The sequence below is a fragment of the Mytilus trossulus genome, chromosome 2 (assembly GCF_036588685.1).
Source record: "Mytilus trossulus isolate FHL-02 chromosome 2, PNRI_Mtr1.1.1.hap1, whole genome shotgun sequence".
Classification (NCBI taxonomy): domain Eukaryota; kingdom Metazoa; phylum Mollusca; class Bivalvia; order Mytilida; family Mytilidae; genus Mytilus; species Mytilus trossulus.
In genome coordinates, this window is record NC_086374.1 from 60,028,940 (window position 1) to 60,040,089 (window position 11,150).

At 30.6% G+C, this 11,150-nt stretch overlaps 1 protein-coding gene across 1 annotated transcript in view; it reads left to right on the forward strand.

The window, feature by feature from the left end:
• Positions 1–10,322, forward strand: part of LOC134707677 (cell adhesion molecule DSCAM-like) — a 79,113-nt gene extending 68,791 nt beyond the window's left edge. Inside the window, exons 25-31 of the mRNA XM_063567661.1 lie at positions 14–151; positions 607–822; positions 3,855–3,909; positions 5,522–5,621; positions 6,601–6,682; positions 7,879–7,970; positions 9,557–10,322. Coding sequence (XP_063423731.1) covers positions 14–151; positions 607–822; positions 3,855–3,909; positions 5,522–5,621; positions 6,601–6,682; positions 7,879–7,970; positions 9,557–9,721 — 848 coding nt within the window. The 3' untranslated portion in view covers positions 9,722–10,322. The remainder of the gene's footprint in view (positions 1–13; positions 152–606; positions 823–3,854; positions 3,910–5,521; positions 5,622–6,600; positions 6,683–7,878; positions 7,971–9,556) is intronic.
• The last annotated feature ends 828 nt before the right edge of the window (positions 10,323–11,150 follow it).

The following is an 11,150-nucleotide window of genomic DNA, read 5'->3' on the forward strand; positions in this document are numbered from 1 at the left end:
TTATTTATTTCAGGAGTGGTCACCAGAATCCAAACAGATTTGACAACAGTGATATTACAGAATCTATCACCAGGCCATGTATTCAGGATTACTATTGTGGCAGTAAATGGTGCCAGTGTAGGAGACCAGTTTTATTACACAGCATCAACAAGTACTTCTCTTTAAAAGTTTCTAGAGTTATTTCCCCTGTCACAATGAAATGAGTTATGATTGCCAATGAGACAAATATTCACCAGAGTTCAATTAAAGTGGATGTAAACTATTACAGGCAACGGTAAGGCCTTCAACCATGAGAAATACCCATTGCCTATAGTTGGCTTTAAAACTAATCGGTTTGAGTAAAAGCTTTTTTTCAAGACTATTATTAAAGGTAACATTTAAAAAAAAATACATTGAAAAGAAGCATTCTGTTTCCTAAAACAATCTGTTATTCTTATAATTTACAAAATTTATTATTTTATACTGAAAATATTCAATTGGTCAGTTCTTATATACTTTTATATACTCACCAATGCAAGGATACATTTCATCCCCCCAGAAAAAAAATATGAATCACAATAAGTTGTTGATTGTGGAAAAATTATGTATGTAAATTTTTATTTCTAGCCTTTTTGCCACCTTTGCCTATTGAAACCACAACCAAGGAGGAAATGTCAACTGAGGCTACAACAATCAGCCTCTCTCAATCAAAGGGAGTCAACTCTGTTTTATCACCAGCAGTTTTTGGTGGTATTATAGCTGGTGCTGTACTTGTTGTCATGGTGATTATACTGGTTACCTGTTTATGTATAAGGAGGAAAAGATTAGACCAGGCTAAATACGGTAAGATGCATTGTGCAATCACAAAAAGAAAATCTGATAATGAGAATCACAAAGTTTCTCCTAATTGTATAGCTTCCCAATTTAATCTGATAATGAGAATCACAAAGTTTCTCCTAATTGTATAGCTTCCCAATTTAATCTGATAATGAGAATCATAAAGTTTCTGCTAATTGTATAGCTTCCCAATTTAATCTGATAATGAGAATCACAAAGTTTCTCCTAATTGTATAGCTTCCCAATTTAATCTGATAATGAGAATCACAAAGTTTCTCCTAATTGTATAGCTTCCACATTTAAAAAAAATCAAAAATATTGTGTGTGGAGATGATCATTGTTTGTTTTAAAATCATAATAAATATTTTTTTTTAGAATAAATGAATAAATCAATGTTCAAATCTGTGGCAACAAAACCATTATTACTATGTTGTGAATAAAAAAAAATGTGGGGTTTATTTCAATAAGAAGAAAAAACCCAGCAGAGCTTAATCATTCAATTGTCTAGAAGGGGTAGCAGAAATTTGGAAAATTAATTAACCCTTTTACTGATTGCTGCCCAGACAGAAGCTACTCTGAGACAATGACTTCCTTAGCTACTATTACTCTCAAGTGGGAGATCTTCATAATAAATGTCAATAAAAAGTTATTTGTAGTTATTTGTGTATTTATTTCATTCACTACCACCATGTTCACAGTTTTGTTCATTTTTTTGTAATTTTTTCCTCATAAAATATTCAAATTTTAAAATTTTCAGCATTATCTAGGTGAAATTCTCAAAATTCTGCTTTTTGACCCCAAATCATAATTTTTAACCCAAAACGGCAAAATTTTGAAAATTTTTAATGAGTTTGTACAAATTCCTCGCACTAAACGATGTCCATTCCAAGTGTTTTGTACATAAAACGACATTTTATGTCCAAAAAGTATACTAGTTTGGCTTCAATTCTACCATATTCTTTCAAATTTTTTTCTCCCTCATTTCAAATTCTTGTCAATTCCGTAAATTTCCTCTGATTTTGACATGGTTTTCAACAAACAGAAGCGCCATGTTTACACTTTCATCCCAGTATTCATCAAAGAAAGATAAATCAAGTTTGCACTGTTTTGAGAGGGAAATATAAAAGAGGTATTCCGATCCCGGTAAAACGGTACTCATCGTCAGCTGTCTGAAGCGTGAATTCCGGAAAACCTGGACTCATCTGCAAAAGGGTTAAGGAATGTTAAAAGTTAAGAAATAAGTAGACCTAGCAATATATTTATTAAATATTATTAAATAAATTTTCCACCCCAAAAAAATCACTTTCTCTTATCAATATCAAATTAAGCTGGAATGGTATGTAGTATTTATTCAAGAAAAATTTTCGATGCAATATTTATATAAAGGAAAATACCCCCTTTTTTAAACCTGGGAACAATTACCATTTAAGAAAACTTTTAGCATATATTAGTTATTGGTTTACACAAAAGAATTTAAATATTTCTTGCATGTCCTGAAATGTGAGCATTTTATAACTTCAGACAGAATTTTGATGCAGGTTTGGTTTTGCAGGTTTTCAAATCAGCAATTAAAGAAATATCTATCCTATGTTGTTTTCTGTTGTTTAAACTTTTTAGCTTTTCTTTTGTTTAAAAAAAAAATGGAAACAAAAGCTTAGAATTAGAGGTAAAAATGATACACATTGGAGAAAATTTCCAATCTTGCAGCAGAATTTCCCAGAGAATAAGTTTTGAATTGAAGAAAAAAAAGCCAAAGATTAAACATCATTTGCAATGTGTATTAAATGTAGATAGGCAACTTTTAATCACTTTGTTGTTAGTTCTTTCTTTTTTATCACTTCAATGAAACCAACAAAAAATCTGAGGTTAAAAAAAAAATTAGTATTTTGAGAAATTTATTTAAAAATGTGTCGATGTCAAAATTTCTGACCAGTCCTGTTTCTAGCTTTAAAGATATAGCAATTTGAAATTTAATTTCCAAATTACTTACTTTTATTGATGTTCAGTATATTTGGGGTATTTTTTTTACAAAATATTGTAGAAATTAACACCTGTTTTAAGGTCAAGGGTACACAGTATCAGATAACATTAAATATCTTGATTTAAGAAATGGGAAGAAGGAAGCTAGTATATATGTTAAACCATATTAAACAGATGTTTATATGTCACATGAGAAAAAAAAGAGAAATACATTATATAAAATAAGAATTAATTCAATACTAGGAATTGTAACAAATTTAATATGTGATTGGTAGCTGATAGAAATGGAAGTCTAGAATACAAGTAAGGGATATTAATTTCTTATGTTGTTTATGAAATTGACTGTACTATGCATATTTCATATTTAATTTGTATAAAACGTATTGATTTTCAACCTTAATGGGAAAAAGAATAAAAGTCCCTAATATATATATATGTATCAGCTACAGATTTCAATTGAATAGCTTATTATACCCCCGCTTTCAATTATACCCCCACTTTCAAAAAAGGGGGGTATACTGTTTTACCTCTGTCTGTCAGTCCGTCTGTCCCATGAAACTTTCGTCACATTTTTCTCAGGAACAACACATCCACCCTTTCTGTAATTTGGTATCAACATTTATATATGTCAGCCATACCGTGTGATGCGTTTTTAGATTCATCATTCATCCACTTCCTGTTTAACGAACACTTAATCGATTTTACACATGATAGCCAAGTTGAAAATTTTCGTCACATTTTTCTCAGGAACTACAATACAAGGATTTCTGAAATTTGGTTTCAGGATTTATATAAGTCAGCTATACCTTGTGATGCGTTTTCAGATTCATCACTCGACAACTTCCTGTTTACCCAACACTTGCATATTTTTACACTATTAATATTATCCACTTGCGGCAGTCATCAGTGAGCAGTAGCTCGCAGTTTCACTTGTTTATTATATATTTAACATTTGTCATAAAAAATTGATGATAACAGCCTGGCCCCCTGTCTCAACTCTAACTTTTTAGAAAAATTAAATATCCAGTTTCAACTGAAGTGTAACCTATATGTTTCAGTGAATACAAAAAATCCTGGAGTATTTGGAAACTTACAAGGAGACAAATCTTTAAGGTAATATATATTGATTTTTCTTTTTTACTATATATATATATATACTGATACAGTATATGTTGAAATGATAGTGGAGCTTTTATTATTTTCTTTCAGCGATTACATAAAATATGCAGAAATTAGTTTTAAAACGCTAATTATCTAAAGTAACAAATTACTGCTCAAGGTTTGAAAGAAAATAGTTTCAACCTGCTACAGTTCCAGTGCATGTCAAAGAACTTTCTCAGTGGTTGTCTTATGTTATATATTTATATTATTTGGTTTTTGGTCATAAGGTTTTGATGAACAATGCTTAATTAAGTTTGTCTCTGTAAAATTAAATCACAAATTTTCTGGACTCTTTTTCTATTGTGAAAGACATGATACTGACCCATAGATGTTTTTATATCATTAGGTTACTGCCTCAATGATGTTTGCCACACATCTTTTTGTATAAGAGATTCACTTAATTCTCTTTGACATGAACTGTGCAGGTATATTTTGTCAAAAAAAAAAAAAATCACTAAAATACTGAACACCAAGGAAAATTCTAAATAAAAATTCACTAAACAAATGGCAAAATCAAAAGCTTAAACACATCAAATGAATTTGATAACAACTGTCATATTCCTGACTTGGTATAGGCATTTTGTAATGTAGAAAGTGGTGGATTGAACCTGGTTTTATTATAGGATTAAACACACTTTTTCTAGAGGTTGTCGATGTGTAAAATGGGGCGATGAACTCACGAACTGAATAAAAGTCCAAAGTATTTTTATGTAAATATTGTGAGTAAGAGTCCCAGTTGACACATCAATAACCTCTAGAAAAAATTGTGTTTAATCCTTATAATTCTTGAGCCAAATATTCCTGATTTTTTATTAACAATTTTTAGTGTAAAGGCTACTATAATAACCATCAAATGCACAACTGGCTGGTCGTAAATAAAGAGTTGGCCGCCATATTGACTTTCTAAAATCCATAAATGTTCTACAAATGCTATGGAAATTAAAATAAAATAGCACCTACCTCCAAAACTTGGTTTTAATGAGATATTACCTGAATTTGAAGGGTACATGTAACAAAATAATCTGTCCCTTTAAAGTTTTCATTCGTATGACCCTGTGTTTTGCAATGACGTAAATTCTGCAAATCATTCCTGAAATTTTGCGGAATTTGATTTAAATTTTATTTTTATGCATTTTTGGAAGCTTTAGTGCATTTGTTTTATTTCTTTTTTGTTACATATGCATATTATAGAAACTACTTTTATGCATTTGTTTATTAATCTCAATTTGCTGAAAATCCCAGTATCCCTGCAAGAATGTGTATCGCGCATAAATAGATTACGAAAGTAATTTTTGAAACATGGTTTATTGAAGTGTAAACAAAGAGAAATATTATAAATGACCAATCCAATTCAAGTATTTATAGATATGCAAATCATATAAGAATTATAGCTTGCTAAACCTCTCACTTGTATGACGTTAACATAAAATTTCATTATTCATGCCAGACTGAAGATTTATTGCTAAAATTTTCTGTCTTGTAATGATTATACTCATCTTTTAACAATTTTGCTTTTAAGCAAACAGATCTATTTCTTTTTCATTTTTTCTTTCTCAAATTTCAGAACATCCAAATCTGAACAGTTAGAAGATAGAGGATCATTAAGGAGAATAGATTTTGTTGGAGACTCTGTACAATATGGATCTAATAATAAAACAAAGAAGGTAATAGGAATACTGAAGGTATTTTTTTGTCATAGGTCTAGTCTGTCAGAGTGATGATAGAAAGAATACTTTTTATCATTTTGATTTTTTTTTTGGGTATGATTGAATATCCTAGGCAATCTTTCAATTCAATTGTAGATTTTGAATACCAAAAAAAATATATATGCCTAACTAATTTTACCTAGCATAAGTATAGTATATTTACATAAAAAAACAATTATCAGAGATAAAAGATGGTTGATGGACTGGTAATTGCTTTATGCTAGATTAGCACAAAAAAGCTAGATTGTAGCTTAAAGATAAAATTGTAGATAAAATGGGTTGCATTTGAAAGACAATGTAGGATAATCTCTTCAAAATATGTGATGCATTTTTTTCTATTTTAAAAACCTTATTGTACTGATAATCAAGTTGGAACTTTTGTTATTTTTACTCCTCAAGTGTTCTTATGGAAATACAAAAAAAAAATGGAATTATGTTTGTGATGAATGGGCTTTTGAATAGAAAGGATATGTAGTACATGGAGTGGTACATAGGACATCAGTTTCTTAAAATACCTGGAAGTAAATCAATTTATCAACCAAAGAAAGCCTTGATTCTTGTTCTATATCTGGAAATTTGTATAAAGGTGTTCAACAATGAAGTAAACTGCAGACACTAAACAGCAGACACTAAACAGCAAAATCATAACAGCCCTTTTACACCAATGTTATAGACTGGGCATATGAATGGGTTATGTATTTCTAGAAAAAATAGATTAATTGTCCAGAAAGACAAATAAAAAATCTCAGATCATCCTAAATACATCAACAGAAGATTTAGGTAGAAATTGGCAATGAGAATCAGTGAAATGCTTAAACATTCTTAAACCATAGTAACTATGACTTAAATGAAATATAATGAATTGTCTTATTATAAACAGGTATTTTAAATGACTTATGTTATAATCTAATGAATACTATTTGCTTTCTTCTTATAGGAGCAGCCATCAATAGTTATATCTTCTTTAGAGGTACCAGGAACACAGCTGATAAAGAGATCAAGCAATAATTCTATAAATGGTATGTTGCTACACTTTATAAATTTTTATAAGGTTTCTATCAACAACTGAAAGCAGATATTGGTCAAAAGTCTGTGAAATGGATACTGTAAACCAACTTATTTTCTCGAATTTCAGGAATATTTAAAATTTGTATCTCTTCTTATCAAACTACACTAAGAAATAAGAATATCCCGAAATTAAATAGCCACGAAGGGAACAAGAATGAGTAAAACGTGAAATAAAGTATCCGCGAAAATAAGTTGGTTTACAGTATTTTTAAAAGGTCACCTTATGACCCAACAACTACTCCAAAGTCACATGGTGAGATGGTGCAGTTGTGCAGAGAGTCTAATGGCTGTCATGTTTAGTGAAAGATTATTTTATTGTAATTTCCATGTCATTGAATATTTTATATATCATCTCTAGTTGGTGCCTGCTATTCTACAGATTCTGTTTAATATTTATGATAGATTTTAATAAGCAAAGTATGCAAACAGCATATCTCAGGTGCCCTGGAAGGGTCAGCAGTTCCTTTGTCACCAGTGGCACATTTCAATTGACCACAACTTCAACACTTATTGTTTTCTAAGGCTTTTAATAATGTTGACTTTCAGTTTATTTATTGTGCTTAAAGTGGCTGGGAACATTCCATTTCTAACATGTATGCCTCATCTGGTGGTACATTATCAGTTTATTGGTAGGTTGGAAAAAAAATATTTGCATAATTTGGGATAAAAAATTAAATATCTGATATGCACATGTAACTTGAGATTGCAATATTCCTCAGTAACTTATGGATTATACCTAAATTAAAAAGGATCTACACGAGATATATGCATCTGCTTGCTTTTAAAAATAATATTTAATTAGTTGAGAATGGCAGGAAGACTAAAATATTCTATAAAATTAAGAATATGTTGTTTTAGAGTCTTAATGTTAACTCCATTGAAAATTATAGAATAGCATAATGTTTTCAACAATATATACTTCCAAATTTATTATCAGAATTCCCTTTTCACAGTTTTGCTTACTTTTATGAAGAAAATTAGAATTTGACTCTTATTTATACTTTCATGCCATATGTAACACATATTTGGAATCATTAGCCTGAGATACTGACTCACTGATCAGCAGTAGTGTGTTGTAATATTTAGATGTTTTCCAATGATATATTGATATAGATATATAGATTTTTATGATATTAATATTTTTTAGGAATAGAAAATCCAGGTTATAAAGATCAAACAGGGGATACAGAATCACTAGCTGTTTCTATGACATTGTCTTCAGAAGATTTTTTGGCAGAGGTATGATACTAGTTGATTTATTTTGGTACATTTGTAACAGTTAAAATCAGAAAACAATATTACAAGCAGACAACAGTCTATTGATCTTGAAAATCAAGATAAAAGCAGATAGTGATAAAGTTATTCAAAAAGTATTATCTTGTCAACAATTTCACCGTTATTACAAAAATATTTGTATAAAATCATGAGTATATAAAATCCTCTAAGTATTCTTTAACTTGTATGAACATGTTTGTTATAGTGACTTCAAATTGAAATTGCACAGGACAAGAGCAAACACCTACCACACAATTCATCAAATTGAAATTTGACAGTGATCAAAGGGAGGTAATTCAAAATGAATTATGCTTACAAGATAGATGATTATTAACCATGTACATATATATATATACTAGAACACACCCGTGATATCGCGGGTCCTTGACTGAATTAAAGTGTATAACTATGCGTATGCCTTATTTTAGTAATGGTATTGTCATCAGATAAAGTCATGCCGATTATAAGATGCACTGTTTTGTCTGCTTTCAAAATCTTTCTGTTTGAACCCGTCGACCTCAAACCTATCAATTATTGGTAATATTAATAATTTGGAAAACAAAAGGGCCTGGAATGGAGTATTTTTTACTCAACAGTATACAGCGAAATTCTAAATACACCATTTGGTGGTGCGCCTGTCAGAGGTTGAACGTACAGATAAGGTAATAGGTAACAGGTGAATATACTATTGGTATCGGTGTCGGATTCGTTCCGTAACTTTTTAATTATAGGCAATTTTAATTACGTGGAAAACAAAAGGGCCTGGAGTGGTGTAATTTTCAATCAACACTATTGTAGAGTGGGGTGCTCATTTTCGCCACATCTTTCCATGTTTTCTACAGTTTATGGTCAGGTCTAAATGTTTTTGAAGTTTACTGATAATTTTATATGAAGATAACTTCAAACGCAAAATATTCTTAAGCTTGAAAAAGGTTTTGTTTGAAAAAAATCATCTGAAAAGTTAGATTAAAAGGTGTTTGAAATTTCCGGATGTTTTGTCAATGGGGGACACATATTCGCCGTTTTTACACATCTATTTAAAACCAAATAACCGCAGCTTTTAACAAGTTTTATGAAATCAATTGCATTATAGATGAATAGCAGACATTTCAAAGGTGTAAGGAATTAAAAATTAGGGCATTCAGTCAAATATTTACTTAGAAATACTTCTTTGAAATCGTGTTTTTTATTCAGGAAATTGCTCGAAAATCGTTGTCCGTTTTTCGGTCCTTTTCGGTAGGAGCCGCAATTTTGTCTCAGTTTAATAAAATATCATATTTGTTATAAAAATAAAATTTACCGGTACATTTATTCCATTTCAGCCATCCTTTGAAGTTTTTACACCTCAACATCCTAAAACGGCGAAATTGTGTCCCCGGCGAAAATGAGCACCCCACTCTACTATATTAGTTATATATAAAGTTGAATTCTTTGATTCATCGTTTTTACGTGATGACGGCTGACAAATTGGACCTCGTAATTTTAGTATTATAGATACAAGTTTGATTTATTAATAAAAAAAGGAATTTTAATACATTTTATATTTTTAGTCTGCAAGTTTAAAAAGAACTAGTCGAATGAGAACTGAGAGTGCTGCAGCTATAGCAGTATTACGTAACCAACGACTACCAAGGTTACCTAGGTCACAGGATGATACAGACACTTTAATAAACCATGACTCTGTGGTGATTTATACAGAAAGGACAGCTCTGTGACCAATCTTTTGTTATTTCATTTCACACTGATCAGGGATGATCTTTTACATCAACACAGTATTTATAGATAATATTATTCCAATTCACAATAATTAGGAATGAACAATTATTATCGTTATATGAATACAGCATTTTGTTTTGTTTCATTTTCACTTTTTGATCTCATTGCATCAATCAATATGTGTTCAAACAAAAAAATCAAAAGGTGAACGTTTTAGGTTTTAGGATTTTTTAAAAGTGGGAAATGGAAGGGGGTTGATCATTTGGTTTTTTTCTCACTAAACTGTTATCTCATTTTTTGCTTGTTTATTTTTGGTACACTGAAACTATTTACAGAAGCGATTTTACCTAAATATTATGCAACAGAGCAGAGTTTTTCCCTTGTCCCTCTGTATGTCTTTAAGTTGGTTTCTGTTCTCTAACTTTAGTTTAACCTTACAAAATGTAGTGAAACTTATACACAATGCTTTATAACCACGAAACACAGATCAAGTTTGAATTTTAGTTGTGTAACTTAAACCATTCTAGAGTTATGCCCCTTTACATATGGAAAATTGCTGAATTTTTCGTTTCAATTTTCCAACTTAAGTTTGCCTTTACTAAATAACTAGAACACACCCGTGATATCGCGGGTCCGTGACTAAATCTGAGACTACTATAACACATAGTTATAGTAGTCTCAGACTAAATTAAAGTATATAACTATAGTATTGTCATTTGATAAAGTCATGCCGATTATAAGATACACAGTTTTCTCTGCTTTCAAATCTTTCTGTTTGAACCCGTCTAACTGGAACTTATCAATTATTGGTAATATTAATTGTTTGGAAAACAAAGGGTCCTGGAATGGAGTATTTTTTAATCAACAGTATTGTCCTACATTAGTTATAAATCAAGTTGAATTCTTTGATTCGCTGTTTTATGTCATGTCCGTTAACAAATTGAAAACTGTACCTATACGCCTTATTTTTAGTCCAGATTTTTAGTATTCGTATTGTTATCTTAGAAAGTCTAACTGTTCAAAATACTACGATAGTTAACAATTTGACAATTAAGTAGTGGCAACCCTGTGATTATGACCCGTGTAAAACTATATAGCATATTAATCCTGAATACACCGTTTGGTGGTGCGCCTGTCAGATGCGGAACGTACAGATAAGGTAATCGGTAACAGGTGAATATACTATTGGTATCGGTATCGGTGTCGGACTCGACCCGGAACTTCTTAATTATTGGCAATATTAATTACGTGGAAAACAAAAGGGCCTGGAGTGGTGTAATTTTCAATCTACACCTTTGTACTATATTAGTTTTATATAAAGTTGAATTCTTTGATTCGTCGTTTTTACGTGATGACGGCTGACAAATTGGACCTCGTAATTTTAGTATTATAGATATGAAACTTGTACACAATGCTTACTACCACAAA